This window comes from Heloderma suspectum, chromosome 3 (assembly GCF_057233095.1).
Source record: "Heloderma suspectum isolate Gila_16-S chromosome 3, 16-S_ref, whole genome shotgun sequence".
Taxonomy (NCBI): domain Eukaryota; kingdom Metazoa; phylum Chordata; class Lepidosauria; order Squamata; family Helodermatidae; genus Heloderma; species Heloderma suspectum.
The window spans coordinates 21,454,933-21,471,822 of NC_139460.1; the positions used below are offsets into that span (position 1 = coordinate 21,454,933).

Here is a 16,890-nt window from a genome sequence, read left to right on the forward strand (position 1 = left end):
GTCCTTCCCCATTTCTAGTTGCATTGTGACTCCCCACACCCCCAGGAAATGTGGCAAGCTGCTGAGTTTCAAAAACTGGTGCTGCATGTTTACTTGAGTATACGGTGCTGTTTTTGGTAGGAAAGAACATGGTTTGTACATTCACCCCATGTGAACCTCAAGATACCCAAGACTGTAGGTATGCGTAGAAGGTGCTGATCATACTATTAACATTTATTAGATAAGAAATGTATATGTACTGCATTGGGTGTGTGGCTTTGTATGTACTATGATTTCAAGAACAAGCGAGCTGGCCTTCCCCTGCTGGAGCATTTCCAAAGCATTAACCTCAAAATGTATGGTCACCTACAAGTCGTGCACAGTGAAGTGTGTTTTAAGTAGCTCCATTATAAAACAGTGATATACTATGTAATCCTATGCATGTTTACTTAGAAGTAATCCAATTGGGCATAGTCCTGTGTATGTGTGCACAGCATTACAGCCTACTTAATTGTGTGCTGGATGGACTGCAAGGAGGTCCAATCAGTCCATCCTAAAGGAAATCAACCCTGACTGCTCATTGGAAGGACAGATACTGAAGCTGAAGCTCCAATATTTTGGCCACCTAATGCGAAGAGAAAACTCCCTGGAAAAGACCCTGATGCTGGGAAAGACTGAAGGCAAAAGGAGAAGGGGACGGCAGAGGATGAGATGGCTAGATAGCATCACCGATGCAATGAATATGAACTTGAGCACGCTCCAGGAGAGAGCGCAGGACAGGAAGGCCTGGCGTGCTGTGGTCCATGGGGTCACGAAGAGTCGGACACGACTGAACAACAACAAATGCAATGTAGCCCCAGACACATTTCTTGGTGCTCTACATCTCCCACTTCAAAACAAAACCTTTTCTTACGGGCCGGGGAGGGTGCTGTAAAATAGGTTTCTGCTGGTGATGGAACCTGTAGGTTCAAGGGTTCTTTAGTTTGTCGCATCTCAGCCCCTACCTCTGCTCTGCATTCAGTCGTTTGGGCAGGTTCCTTACCCTTTGCCACACCTCCCATGGCAGCCATTTTGTGGTAGTGCCCAGGAGAGTTTCTCAAATTGCCACATGTGCCCACTGCGCCAAAACGTTGGCCCATTTAGCAGGTTGCCAGCCACACCCCTCAGGAAGCGCACCTGCCCCTGTTAACAGCGGCAGGATCAGCGAAGTTGAGCCGGCGAAGCTGATAACGGCGGCGGAGATGCCTTGAGGGAGAACGTTTCACCTGTTGAATTTCTACCTGTTACGCCGCTATGACATCGGGAGAACTGTGGCGACCCTTGCGCGCGCGCGCGTGTGTGTGTGTGTGTGACTAAGAGGCACGTGCAAACACCTGCAGCGGCTGAGCAGGAGCACACTTTACCGCTCTGCCCTCTCGCTTGCCGAGGCGTTGGCAGAGGCCGGCGCTCTCCGCAGCATCCCCGCCGGTTGCCATGACAACACCCCCAAGGCCTAGGCCTTGCCTCACTCTGGGCCTACCGCTACGCCGCTGCTCGCCCTTTCCTTTATCCCGGGCCGGGAGCATGTCTTCCTTTACCCTGCCCAGGCTCCCTCAGAGGCCCGGCGGGTGAGGGAGGCAAGCCACGCGCTCGCTCCGTGCTTTCTGCCCCGCCAGCCTCCACGCGCCCTCCTCCACCCACAGCCTTGGGCTCCTATGGCAACCGGCCCGCGCGTCCCGCTTGCCTGGGCGCGGCTGGTACCGGCGGTAGCGGCGGCAGGAGACGAGGCATGACCGCGTCGGCCGGGGAGCAACTGGAGCCGAGGGCTGGGGACTCGGGAAGCCGGATCTATGCGGAGTACAATGAAGGGGGTCAGCCCTGTGAGTGTAAACGGGGTGGGTTGAGGGGAGAGGCCCCCTTCCCGCCATGAAGAGATGGGGCGCAGCAGCCATATAGCCACCCCCCCCCCCGAGGAGAGCATTAAATTCTCCACGGTCGTGCCCCCTTCCCCCGCTCCCAGCCAGGGGGGAGGGGGTCACTGCTGCTGCTGCCATTTCATGGGGGGAGACCCCCTTATGCAAAATGGGGGGTGGGCGTATTGCTCTCCCCCTATCCTCTTGGAGTGGGAACTGTATACATTTTTGGATCTCACCATCCAAATTGGCGTTTGTTATTCATTTGCTTGGAGAGAGACGATTGCCCTTAGGGCCCTGGGGGGCGGGGGGGGGGGCGGAGAGAGGCGAGACCCGTGGTCCTTCAGATGTCGTTGTACTCCAACTCCCATAATCCCTGACCATTGGCCGTGCTAGCTGGGACTGATGGGTGCTGAATGACGTCTGGAGGGCCACATCCCATGAAGCTGACTGGCGGGGGATTCAGGACAGATAAAAGGAAGTTCACACAGCAGATGTAGTGATGGCCACCAATTTGCATGGCTTTAAAAGGGGGTTAGACAAATTCCTGGAGGAGAAGGCTACTGATGGCTACTAGTCCTGATGGCAGTATGGTACTTCCAGTATCAGAGGCATTATGCCTATGTACACCATTTGCTGGGGAATATGGGTGGGGGTTGTTGCACTCATGTCCTGCTTGTGGGTTTCCCGTGGGCAGCTGCTTGGCCACTGTGTGAAAAAAGTGTTGGACTTGATGAACCCTTGATGTGATCCAGCATGGCTCTTCTTATGTTCACATGATCCCCACCCCTGCCAGAGGGATCCACCCTGCTTGCCTCAACCAGGAGCTACCTATGCTCATCCTCGGTGCAAGGAGCTGGTTACATTATGCTGCCTTATGTTGGTATCAGCCTCCCTTCCATGAGAGCACTGCTCACCCCATGGGAGTTTATTCCACTTGACCAAGGAAAGCGCCACCGTGAGGGACTCATTTCATCTTGCTGTAGAGCAGCCTTCCCCAACCTGGTGCCCTCCAGATGTGTTGGACTACAGCTCCCAACATCCCCCAGCCAACATGGCCAATATCCAGGGGTGAGGGGAGTTGGAGTCCAGTAATATCTGAAGGACCACAGGTTCCCCAACGCACCTCTTCCCAAGCAAATGGATAACAATTGCCAATTTGGATGGAGGGCTCCAATAATGCATGTAGTTCCCACTCCAGGAGGATATGGGGAGAGCAATACCTGGGGGATGCTGGGAGTTGTAGTCCAACACATCTCCAGGGGGACCAGGTTGGGGAAGGCGGCTATAGACAGGTGGGTATCCTCAATATTCACCCAATTCCCAATTATGGTGAATTCCCTTAGTGACATTCCATTCTACCTGCTCCAGTTATACTTCTTCTCTTTCAAGGGGATCTTCCCAATTGCACTAGACTGAGGTTCAGTTTTTCCCAGGAGGGACTTTTCACACTATGACAGAGCTCGTTTTCAGACTTTGACCACATCGCCTACCACCATTTCTATTAGGATCATTGCCTAACCCAGTGTAGACTCAGTCCATGAATTATATGGAAGCATTGTCCACTCCCAAGTATTTCAGTACGGTGTAACTGAATACATTATGGGCTTCATATAAGAAATCCATAATGTAGATCATCACATGTGTATACACATCCCTGGAAGTTATGGTTAATTCTTGGCTTCCTGGCATGTATGCACTTTATATCAAATACAGCATTAGGTATATGCCTGTGTGTATGTGTGACCATTAGATGTGATGAACTGTAGGCAGCTTTCATGCAGTTTCCTACACAGAAGTACAGTGGTCTTAAAGGAGGCATTTGCAGTCATCGTCACACTAGTGCAGCTGTCCCCAACCAGGTGCCCTCCAGATGTGGATGGGGAAGATGGAAGTTGTTGTCAAACAGCTTGTCATAAAGGCCCTCTCACTGTTGCTCCTGAGAAACTGGTATTCCATTGCATACTGCTTCTGAATAAAGAGGTTCTATCTAACTCTCCAGTGGCCTATTGGTGCACCTTGTGTGTGTGTTACCCACTTGGCTTCTCTCTCACTAGCTTCTCTTTATTACCCTCTGTCTCTAGCTCCTGTCTCTCTCTCCCCTCCCCCCACCTCTCTGGCTCCTCTTTTCTTCTCTGTCTCTCTCTCTGGCTCCTTTCTTTTTCTTTCTTTCCTTTCTTCTCTCTCTCTCCTCTTCCTTTCTTTCCGAACCCAAGACATTTTGCACAGCGTGGCTTATTAACCACCATGAACAACCCAAACATGGGGTTCTCAAGGTGCTTGTTTGAGAAAAATAAGCCACACTGCATGGTTAACAAGCCACCCTGAGGAAAATGTCCTCGGTTCACTTAACATGCTAGCCCATAGTTCAGCAAACAACCCACAATTCAACAACAACCCACACTCAACCACTGGGGCTGGGTTCAGACGACACACTAACCCACTGTGGGTCACGTTTGGGAGCGAGCCACGATGGGCTAGTGTGTCATGTGGGGAGTGTTTTTCCCACCCATGATCAGTAAGTTACCCACCCTCATTACCCATCCTCTGCAGAGTGGGTACGGGGCCCCAGGATAGCTTACTGTGTCATCTGTTGGGAGCTCCGTAAGTAAATATGGGAATTCCTTAGCTTATCCCTTGAAATTGTCTTTTATAAAACAGGGAAGAAGTTTGTATATGCTGAGCCACCTAGGAGAGTTAAGGAAGTACTCGAAGAAGAGCTTTATTTCCGGCGGGATGAGGGTAGAATCAAACACCCTTCAGAAGGTAAGCCCTATGGCCAGTAAAAGCAGACAGAAATCCATAGCAATTTGTGGAAATTAAATCTTGTTAATGCAGATAATGTGCTGTGTTATGAATATCAGGTAGGTTCAATTTTAAATAATATTTGCTTGTGATAATATATAAAATGGGAGGAAACCTTTGGCCCTCGAGATGATGGTGGACTATGGTTCCCACCATCCTTGACCACTAGCCATCCTGGTTGTGGCTGATGGGAGTTGGATTTCAAAAACATCTGGATGGTCACAGGTCCCCCACCCCATATAAAGCCAGATGTTGTAGGAAAAATAATTTTTTGTTTTTTTGCGACATTTGTATCACACGCTTTTTCAGGGACTTGGATTGTATATATGTTGTTATCACATTTTGTCCTCACTAAACGGTTGTGGAGTAAATTAGATTGAGAGATGATCCAGCTAGGGCCATGCACACAGGGAAGCAGGCATTTATATGCATATGCATGGATAAGGAACCCTGTAAAGAAATGGTGCTGCATGTGCATTTCCATGGGCTGAAAAGCCCCACCTTGGAACCAGGGCTGCATGCTTGCAACACCAGGCAGATCATCAGCAATAGCACACGGCATCTTTTCCATCTTTTCAGGGGACGTGGAAGTAGGAGGACTTGAACCCATTCTTCATTCTTAATTTCCTGCCCCTGAGCTGATGAAGTACTATAATACAGGGGTGGGTAGAAGGTAGATCTGGATCTACTGGGAGACTTCTGGATTAGTTGCAAGGGTTTCTGACTCCCACTTGTTTTACAGTAACAACAATATAATGATTTTTTCCCACCTAAATAAAGCTTGGGATAACCAGGAGGGAATTTTTGTGTGAAAAAGCCGTGAGTTCATTCAGTTCTGGTTTTGAAAAGAAATTTAAAACAAATTCCTAGGCTCACAGTGTGCTCAGAGGCACCCTCCTCTGTAATTCTAGGTGCATGATTTTTGTACCTGGCTCTTGCTTTCTGTTGAATTGAGTCCAGAGGCTTGTCCAAATTGATCCAGTGAGCTTCACACCTGGGCATTTGAATTTCAGTTTTCCATGTGCAACCACCAGATACTCTAATCCAGGGGTAGGCAACCTGGTGCCCTCCGGATGGCTTGAATTGTTGTTGTTCAGTCGTGTCCAACTCTTTGTGACCCCATGGACCATAGCACGCCAGGCTTTCCTGTCCTGCGCTCTCTCCTGGAGCGTGCTCAAGTCCATATTCATTGCATCAGTGATGCTATTTAGCCATCTCATCCTCTGCCGTCCCCTTCTCCTTTTGCCTTCAGTCTTTCCCAGCACCAGGGTCTTTTCCAGAGAGTTTTCTCTTCGCATTAGGTGGCCAAAATATTTGAGCTTCAGCTTCAGTATCTGTCCTTCCAATGAGCAGTCAATCCTAAAGGAAATCAATTAAATTATTTCCTTTAGGATTGACTGATTGGACCTCCTTGCAGTCCAGGGGACTAGTAAGAGTCTTCTCCAGCACCACAGTTCGAAAGCATCAATTCTTCGGCGCTCAGCCTTCCTTATAGTCCAGCTCTCACAGCCATACGTTACTACTGGGAAAACCATAGCTTTGATTATGCGGACCTTTGTCGGCAAGGTGATGTCTCTGCTTCTTACTATGCTGTCTAGGTTTGCCATAGCTTTCCTCCCAAGGAGCAAGCATCTTTTAATTTCTTGGCTACAGTCACCGTCTGCGGTGATCTTGAAGCCCAAGAAAATAAAATCTGTCACTGCTTCCATTTCTTCCCCTTCCATATGCCAGGAAGAGATGGGGCCAGATGCCATGATTTAGTTTTTTTAATGTTGAGTTTCAAACCAGCTTTTGCAATCTCCTCTTTCACCCTCAACAAGAGGCTCTTTAGATGCTCTTCGCTTTCTGCCATTAGGGTGGTATCATCTGCGTATCTGAGGTTGTTGATACTCTCCCGGCAATCTTAATTCCGACCTGTGATTCATGCAACCTGGAGTTTCTCATGATGTACTCTGCATATAAGTTAAATAAGCAGGGCGACAATATGCAGCCTTGTCGTACTCCTTTCCCAATTTTGAACCAATCGGTTCTTCCATGTCTGGTTCTTACTGTTGCTTCTTGACCCTCGTACAGGTTTCTTAGGAGACAGGTAAGGTGGTCTGGTACCCCCATCTCTTTCAGAATTTGCCAGAGTTTGTTGTGATCTACACAATCGAAGGCTTTAGCGTAGTCAATGAAGCAGAAATAGACGTTTTTCTGGAATTCTCTTGCTTTCTCCATGATCCAGTGAAAGTTGGCGATTTGATCTCTAGTTCCTCTGCCTCTTCGAAACCCAGCTTGTACTTCCGGTAGTTCTCAGTTCACATACTGCTGAAGCCTAGCTTGTAGGATTTTGAGCATAACCTTGCTGGCATGTGAAAGGAGCACAATTGTACGGTAGTTTGAACACTCTTTGGCATTGCCCTTCTTTGGAATTGGAATGTAAACTGACCTTTTCCAGTCTTGTGGCCACTGTTGAGTGTTCCAAATTTGTTGGCATATTAAGTGCAGCACTTTAACGGCATCATCTTTTAGGATTTTAAATAGCTCAGCTGGAATACTGTCATCTTTGTTGTTAGTAATGCTTCCTAAGGCCCACTTGACTTCACTCTCTAGGATGTCCGGCTTAAGTTCAGGGACCTTGGGTATCAGGGACATTCAGATCTTTCCTGTATAGTTCTTCTGTGTATTCTTTCCACCTCTTCTTAATCTCATCTGCTTCTCTTAGGTCCCTGCCTTCTTTGTCCTTTATCATGCCCGTCTTCGATTTCTTTGCATTGTTCATTTAAAAAGGCCTTCTTGTCTCTCCTTGCTATTCTCTGGAACTCTGCATTCAGTTGGGTATATCTTCTCCTTTCTCCCTTGCTTTTCGCTTCCCTTCTTTCCTCAGCTACTTGTAAAGCCTCATCAGACAGCCACTTGGCTTTCTTGCATTTCTTTTTCTTGGGGATGGATTGAGTTGCTGCCTCCTGAACAATGTTACGGACCTCCGTCCAGAGTTCCTCAGGCACTCTGTCTATCAGGTCTAATCCCTTAAATCTATTTCTCACCTCCACTGTATATTCATAAGGGCTATGATTTAGGTCATACCTGAACAGTTTAGTGGTTTTCCCTATGTTCTTCAATTTAAGACGAAATTTTGCAACAAGAAGCTCATGATCTGAGCCACAGTCAGCTCCAGGTCTTGTTTTTACTGACTGTATAGAGCTTCTTCATCTTTGGCTGCAAAGGACATAATCAATCTGATTTCGATATTGACCATCTGGTGATGTCCATGTGTAGAGTCGCCTCTTGTGCTGTTGGAAAAGTGTGTTTGCTATGATCAGCATGTTCTCTTGGCAAAACTCTATTAGCCTTTGTCCTGCTTCATTTTGTACACCAAGGCCATGCTTGCCTGTTATCCCGGTGATTTCTTGACTTCCTACTTTAGCATTCCAATCCCCTATGATGAAGAGGACATCTTTTTTGGTGTTAGTTCTAGAAGGTGTTGTAGGTCTTCATAGAACCGGTCAACCTCAGCTTCTTTGGCATCAGTGGTTGGGGCATAGACTTGAATTACTGTGATGTTGAATGGTTTGCCTTGGATTCGTACTGAGATCATTCTATCGTTTTTAAGATTGTACCCCAGTACTGCTTTTCCCACCCTTTTGTTGACTATGAGTGCTACTCCATTTCTTCTAAGGGATTCTTTCCCACAGTAGTAGATATGATGGTCACCTGAATTAAATTCGCCCATGCTTGTCCATTTTAGTTCGCTGATTCCCAAGATATCGATGTTCAATCTTGCCATCTCATGCTTGACCACCTCCAGCTTACCTTGATTCATTGATCTTACATTCCAGGTTCCTAAACAATATTGTTCTTTACAGCATCGGACTTTCTTTTCACCACCAGACACATCCACAGCTGAGTGTCCTTTCGGCTTTGGCCCAGCCGCTTCACTCTTTCTGGCACTACTTGGAAATTCCCTCTGCTCTTCCCCAGTAGTATATTGGACACCTTCCGACCTGAGGGGCTCATCTTCCGGCGTCATCTCTTTTAGCCTTGTGATATGTTCCATGGGGTTTTCTTGGCAAGAACACTGGAGCGGGTTGCCATTTCCTTCTCCAGTGGACCACATTTTGTCAGAACTCTCCGCCATGACCTGTCCGTCTTGGGTGGCCCTGCACGGCATAGCTTATGGCTTCACTGAATTACGCAAGCCCCTTTGCCATAACAAGGCAGTGATCCATGAAGGGGATGGCTTGAATTACAACTCCCATAATCCTCAAACACTAGCCATGCTGACAGGGGCTTATAGGAATTGTAGTCCAGAACATCTGGAAGGCACCAGGTTGCCTATTCCTGCTCTAGCCACTTCAGGCTACACCAAACTGGTTCATCTGTTTGACAATGGAAAAAGCATACAGATGCCTAGTGAAATAATATATCCCCTGTAACAAACATACTTTCATTCTCTTTTGTACACTGTGAGCTCTTTCCCTTTCTCTCATAATTGCTGAATTCATTTTCCAGATTGATAAATTTAACCTGATTTTTAATTTTAAGTTTGCACTTCTCAGTTCACCTGGACAAGCTACAAATCCCAGGGTCACAACTTAAAAAGCTTCAAAGGAAATTGCGGGACGGGGTTGGGGTGGGGAGGAAAGGGAACAAAAGGAAAAGAAATACAAAACATCATCTATTCAGTTTTTCCTGACCCTCTCCCAAAGGCAATTCACAGTTGTCACCCCAAATTTATTGTTATAGCCTGTCTCCTATAACTCCATTATGGAAGGGCAAAAACTGGCCCATATCCTTGCTGTTTTGCTAGGATTATTTCTTGAGCCTCACTACTGAATTATAGAGTTGCCTGATTCCATACTAGACAAAGTTCCTATGCCTATAAGAACTTTATGGCACAGTGAAATTCAACAGCAGTTGCTTCTCCTGGATACTGCTGAACTATGGAAGAACCATCTGCTGACTCTTCCTTACTTTCACTGTGCCCAGGAGCAAGGTGTAAAGCTACAGTCTCCACACTGCTCTGGTTTTTCACACACTGTTAATGTTTTATTTTTATTTATTTTATGGGGATTCCTCTGTAGGAAAAAAAATCAGGATCAGTCCTTTGAGGATTCATGCTGAGTTACTTTCCTCTAGATAAATTCCCACGCTTTCAGTTACTAGGTAAAGGAAACTTCCTTTCTGTCTGTTTTCCCTCTCTGTATTTTTCTTGCTGAGTAGACAGTTACAAATTTGGCTGCTATCCCAACACATGAATGCAAGAGCAGACTCTAGCAAAACTAATGCATTTGCTCTTATTGTACTCGCTTAATCAGCAGACAACAAATGTGAATCATGGAATGGGCTTATTTTCCATTTTAATATTTAATCTTTCATTTGTCTTTCAAAGTTGCAGTTCTCTAACCGCTTACTCAGGAACAAGGAAGGGAAGCCTCCAGCTCATGAGCCTTCCTGGATTCCTCCAGAGCCTCCCTGGATACCCACCCCACTGTTATCTCCAATCTGTGAAAAATTTTCAATGGGAAACTTGATTTAAATCAGTGATTTAAACTTGCTATTTTTCATGCTGATTTAAATAATGGTTTAAATCAGTGATCTAAATCGCCATGATTGAAATCAATCCACACTATAGAGTTCCCAGGTCTAAGCCATATGGCTGTTTAGTCCTAATTGTTACCTTTTCTGTATTGCCACTGAAACTAAACATTTACATTTGTGTCTGTCACAGGCCTTAAAATGTCATACAGGTTCCTTTCTGACCTACAGTTACCCAGTTATGTTTGTCAGCGGGTGGGTTGTACGGCTATTTTGATTTGTGGATATTACACATAAAAACGGAAGGGCAGATTGGATCCTTGATTCTAAAAATGTTGTTTGTATATTATGGACAGTGGCTCTGGAAGGAATTTGGAGCTTGAAAAGGAATTTCCCCGTGGGAGGCTTCCAACCAACATCGCAGACTCAAAGCAGCTTGCTTTCCCAGCCCAAGTACTACTCCAGACATGCAGTAATAAGAAGTAAGAATGTGCTTCTTCCTTTCCCACCACTCCAAACAACAACATGACACTTTGAAACAGCAGAATGAACTATGTGAGGGTCACATCACACATCAGTGAATGCTGACATTCACTGAATTTGCCTGGGATTCTCAACCTTCACATGTAAATGCCAACGTTCATCAGATTTTGAACATCCGTGTAAAAAAATATGGGTAAACACACACCACACCATGTTTGTACTCCACCCTTGCTTCAAGGAGTTGGGGGTGCTCTACATGTTTTTCCATTTTATCCTCACAGCAGTCTTATAAGGTAGCTTAGACAGAGAGAGAAAGGATGACGGCCCCAAGGATATCCACTAAGCGTCATGGCTGAATTATGCCCAGGCTTACATGCTTATAGACCAACGCTCTACCCGCTATACCACACTGGCTCCTCTTTATAACTTCCAAATACTACATGCAAAGCAGCCCTCAGATTCATCATTACTAGTCTTGGATTGCAGTGTGGCTTTTTAGATCCATTTCATTTTGTTCCTTTAAGTCAGGAATGGTCATCTTCTTTCATTTTAGCACCAAGTTGCTGAAGGGCTGGTTCATTGATGTGCTCCATAAGAGGGGTTTGATCTAGGACCCAAAAGGACTAGAGCATTCTTGCCTAAGAACTGAGGACTTGGGGGTGGAACCTAGTTGTCTACACTGACAGACTCTGAAAGGGGTGATCAAAATTATCTCTTTTTTAAAATATATTTGTATTTATTTTATCTTTATAAATGAAATAAACAATACCAAAAATACCAACAACCGGATCAATACTACAGTTTCCCAGCAATACAGTATTCTAATGAGGACACCACAATAACCAAAGGAAAAGGGGAAAAAAAGGAAAAGAAAGGAGAAAAGGAAGTAGAGAAAAAGAAAATAAAATTATTTCCCCTTCTCTCCCCCTCTCCCTCCCCTTTAAAGGGTTAAGTTTAAACTCCAATACCCCCAGCCTCCGATGCCATTCTATTTTAAAAACTATATCTATAACCTTAACAATCTTACAGGTTAATAAACAACCTTACGTTTCAATATCATATCATCAATCTTATATCAAAGAAACAGGTCTACAGTTCATTCCCAGTAGCCTATATTAATATTAATAATCATAATAATTAAAAAGAAATATAGTGTTATATAATAATAAAATTTAAAATAAACCTTCAACAATCAGTAATATATTTTATACTAGATATATAAATGCATATCCACAATATACCCTCAAACAATAAATTTAAATACAGCGTATCATATCTATTTTGAAAGAAAAAGAAAAAAAAAGCAAGAAAAGAAGAAAGATGAAAGAGAATAAACGAATATATGTATAATCATTTATCTTCTGACCTAACCTGGATCATGTAGACTAAACACAAACAGTTAACAAATCTTGTTTAAAGATTCCAGTTCATGGGGTTGTAACAGAAATCTCACGCATTTTTACGTTCAGCCATGCCTCCGCCATTTCATGATTTAGAAACTTCTTCATCTGACTTTCAAACACAATACATAGTGTAGCAGGATATTTTAAGTAATATTGTAAGTTCATTTGTTTTGCCATATTTTTCGCTTTGTTAAATTGCCTTCTTTAATTCACCACCTCTTTGATGTAGTCTTTGATGTAGAACTTCCGGTTGGAACCAATGTCACCCTGGTAGCATCCCACGGGCTCTCCATGGGAGCTTTCTCAAACAGCTTTTTAAAAGGTTGAAAAACCTTTTCATCTCCCTCCTGGAATTAAAAGGGGGGGGGGCAAGACAGCATCTGGATAACATCTTGGAGAAAAGTACCCCCGACGAGGTAGTGGAGGGGGGCTGGATTCCAGGATTATCTCCCCAGAGCTTTACCAACACAAAAAGCTGTTCTGAAACCCCTATTTCATAGGAGAAAACAGGGCTGACGTGTTCCATAATAATATATGCTTTAAGAAATATCAACAACTCCTGAGGGATGATTTAAGAAATATTAACAACATCTGAAAACATCTGAGGACCTACAAGATCTGTTTGAGAGAAACGTGACTACACCGAGGAGAAGAAAAGGGCTGGCATCACTGCCAGCTCCCCCCGTACCTCCTGTGTCAAAAGTTTCGAAAACAGAAGATATAGGGGAATATTATTTACTCTGATAAAGACTTTATCTTTGCAATTTACGGAGCAAGCCAGAAGGCTGGATTTAATCCAAAATTCCATCACCGCCTTGTAAGGAGCTGTGAATCTAATTAATGCATCATGGCAAAAAATGGAGATGAAAATTAATGAGCTAGAAGACGAGTGGCAGGGAATGAAACTATGACACAAGTTTGTTTTAAAAATGTCTCTGACAGAATTTCTCAACTGGAGGCCTTCACGCGAAGATCCAATGTACGTATTATTGGGATTAAAAATCTGTCTAATGATGTAAAATTCCCTATTTTTGTGGATAAACTTTTGCATGAGATACTCCCTATCCCATCTGATTATTTACTTGATATTGAGCAGGCATTTCGTGTGCCAAATGCTAAAGGGACTGACTATACGATCATAGTCCAATTTGCAAAAGTCTCCACAAAGAATTATATCCTGCACTTGGTAAGGGAGGCTGGAAGCCTTTCCTGGAAACAAGATAGAGTTATGTTATTTTCAGATCAAAATTATCTCAATGGCCAGGTGCAGGCCAGCTGTGCGCTGGGAACTTCCAGCTGCAATATCAACTCACTTGCTTCAAAGTAGCCCCAACAAAGTTAATGAGATTACTTCAGAGTAAATGGCTTGTGAGTGCTCATTGGAAGGACAGATAATGAAGCTGAAGCTCCAATATTTTGGCCACCTAATGCGAAGAGAAAACTCCCTGGAAAAGACCCTGATGCTGGGAAAGACTGAAGGCAAAAGGAGAAGGGGATGGCAGAGGATGAGATGGCTAGATAGCATCACGGATGCAATGAATATGAACTTGAGCACGCTCCGGGAGAGAGCGCAGGACAGGAAGGCCTGGTGTGCTATGGTCCATGGGGTCACGAAGAGTCGGACACGACTGAACGACTGAACAACAACAAAATGGCTTGTAGTCCCTCTTTTAGGCTATCTTGTTTATTTATTGCATTCATATCCTGCACTTCCTGCAAAGAGCTCAAAGCAGCATGTGTGGTTATTCCTTCCCATACACAGACATTTTGTTCTTACAACAACCCTGTGAGGTAGGTTAGGCTGAGAGAGTGGCTGGCCCAGGGTCTCCCAATGAGCTTCATGGCTAAGCAGGGATTTGAATGCATCTCTTCCCACTTCTAGTCTGATACCTTAACTACGATATCACAATTCAGCTGTAACCTACATCAACCTACCTGGGACCTACTTGCTTCTCAGCACCTACTTCTGTTTCTATTCTTCTTCTACTATTCTACTTCTGTTTCTACTGCTTCTCAACCTACTTGCTTCTCAGTAGACATGTATAGGATTTCACAGTTAGTTCTAAATTTCATTAATTGTTTACTTAGTTTTCCTAATTCTTCAAAGAACCCCATCTTGCATAAACACCTACAGCTTCCCTTAAACCAGTGGACCTATCACTTCATGTCTTTATTTAAAGGTTTCTCTCTCTCTCTCTGTCTCTCTCTCTCTCACACACACACACACACTTCAAGGTGTTTTGTTCCTGATTGATTAAACTGAAAACCATTTCTGTCCCTAACTGAAAAGGATCTGTGGTTGAAAGTAGGGATGCTGGAGAAATTCAAGACAGACAAAAATGAGCTTGGATTTCTAAGAATCCGACCTGCGGAATCTGCTGCAGAGTTACCTCCTCAGTCTGTGGACTTTCAGCTGACTTTTTTTTTATTTTCCCAAAATTTACGCATATATATTCATAGGAAAATACGTAAGTTTCTGCTGAGGAAACATTGAATGGAATGGGGGACAATACGCTAAATCTTACGTACTGAGGTAAATTATGTAAATGCTTACATAAATACGTAATTATTTGCAGGTTTTTCTGCACGACGAAAAAAATCATCCGCATCCGTCTGCGGGTGGATGACAGAACAAAAGGCACCTGGCAATCTGCAAAACACAGACGGAGCGGATTTTACACAGTCCGTACATCCCTAGTTGAAAGGCATGTCTGTGACACCCTAAATGGTTTTCCACCTTCAGTTAGGAATAATTGCCTGATTCATCACATTCAGTGACCTGATCATGCGGTTAAAATTACATATTTTTTTGTAGTTGGAAATGTCCCCAAAAATAAAGTACTTACCAATCTCCATTTTCATTCTTTTCCCCTCTTTAGGATAGCCCCTTTGAAAAGCTGCATCTCCTCTGATGGAAGTGACAAGAGCAAGGCAAAGCTACGGTTGTTATTTTTATCCCAATGCAGAGTACTATATTTTAGAACTTGTACAATAGCTTGTAAAATAAACATTGAGGCTATGACTCAGTCAGTGTATTTGTGTTGATCTCCTAGCATTTAACCCTATCTGCAAAGTATTCCAAACCAAAACTGCCCAACCTCTCCAAATTACACATACAGGCAATAATTTTTTTTTTTTTTTAGGGCGCTTTCAGACAGAGGGCTCCTAGTGCTACCAATAAGAAGGCATTGTGTAGTTATTCTGTCTTTCTTCTTTAACGGATTTTCTATGGTAAGAAAAAATGATGGAAGAAGCGGTGGGAAAACACAGGAGGGTTACAAGTGGAAGACAACAATGTGTAGATGCCCTGCCCCATTCACTGAATGTTCTAGGGGGATGGCGTGAAAAAGCCTAGTCTGGAAGCACCCTTAAACATTTGAAAATTGCAGCATATTTGTAAAATCTCTGAAAGTTGTTATATGTTTCTAGTAATGTGCCAGTCTGAAGAGGACTAGAGAGAGACAAATCCTTCTACCAGGCCTCATGTCTAGCCTCAACCCTGAGCCTAGTTATTCCCACTGTCTTATTTCCTTCATGTTATCTTCTCCTGCCATGGCTCAAGGCCAAACTAGATTTACACACATACTGTCAGGGCCAGAAATATTGGAACAAGGATAACTGTTTTGGCAGTTGGCCTCTGTACACCACCACATTGAAGTTGAAAGGAAACACACCCAGATGGGAGCGAAGTCAGGACTTGCAGCTGTAATTCAAGGGGTTTGGCAAAACGGGGGCACTAACCATTCAGGAAGGATAGCCAGTGGCATACACCCCGCCCCCATCATTAGTGGCTCATAAGTAATGGAACAACTGGCTGACAAGCAGCTGCATGGCCAGGTGTGGCCTGTTTCCTGGGTGCCCCATGACCAAGCAAGCAGATAAAAGGCCTGGAGGTGATTCTGAGTGTTACATTTGCATTTGGTAGCTGTTCACTGGAACATGAGGTCCAAAGAGGTGTCCATGCAAGTGAAGGAGGCCATCACTAGGCTAAGGAAACAACATAAACCCATCAGAGAGATAGCAAAAACAGTGTGAGTGGCCAACACAACAGTTTGGAACATCCTGAAAAAGAAGGAATTAACTGGCAAGCTCAGCAACAGCAAAAGGCCTGGCAGACCACAGAAGACAGCTAAAGTGGTTGTTCATTCGGTCAGTCGCTTCCGACTCTTCGTGACTTCATGGACCAGCCCACGCCAGAGCTTCCTGTCGGCCGTCACCACCCCCAGCTCCCCCAAGGTCGAGTCCGTCACCTCCAGAATATCATCCATCCATCTTGCCCTTGTTCGGCCCCTCTTCCTTTGGCCTTCCACTTTCCCTAGCATCAGCATCTTCTCCAGGGTATCCTGTCTTCTCATTATGTGGCCAAAGTACTTCAGTTTTGCCTTTAATATTATTCCCTCAAGTGAGCAGTCTGGCTTTATTTCCTGGAGGATGGACTGGTTTGATCTTCTTGCAGTCCAAGGCACTCTCAGAATTTTCCTCCAGCACCACAGTTCAAAAGCATCTATCTTCCTTCACTCAGCCTTCCTTATGGTCCAGCTCTCGCAGCCATAGGTTACTACGGGGAATACCATTGCTTTAACTATGTGGACCTTTGTTGTCAGTGTGATGTCTCTGCTCTTCACTATTTTATCAAGATTTGTCATTGCTGTCCTCCCAAGAAGTAAACATCTTCTGATTTCCTGGCTGCAGTCAGCATCTGCAGTAATCTTTGCGCCTAGAAAGGCAAAGTCTGACACTGCCTCCACGTTTTCTCCCTCTATTTGCCAGTTATCAATCAAGCTGATTGCCATAATCTTGGTTTTTTT

At 44.6% G+C, this 16,890-nt stretch overlaps 1 protein-coding gene across 1 annotated transcript; it reads left to right on the top strand.

The window, feature by feature from the left end:
- Positions 1–1,704: 1,704 nt before the first annotated feature.
- C3H11orf97 (chromosome 3 C11orf97 homolog) lies at positions 1,705–15,115 on the top strand. The gene is made up of 4 exons (XM_084842621.1): positions 1,705–1,838; positions 4,533–4,637; positions 10,553–10,678; positions 14,962–15,115. The coding sequence occupies exons 1-4, from the start codon at positions 1,748–1,750 to the stop codon at positions 14,964–14,966; spliced, it is 327 nt and encodes a 108-aa protein (XP_084698747.1). The 5' UTR covers positions 1,705–1,747; the 3' UTR covers positions 14,967–15,115.
- Positions 15,116–16,890: the final 1,775 nt, after the last annotated feature.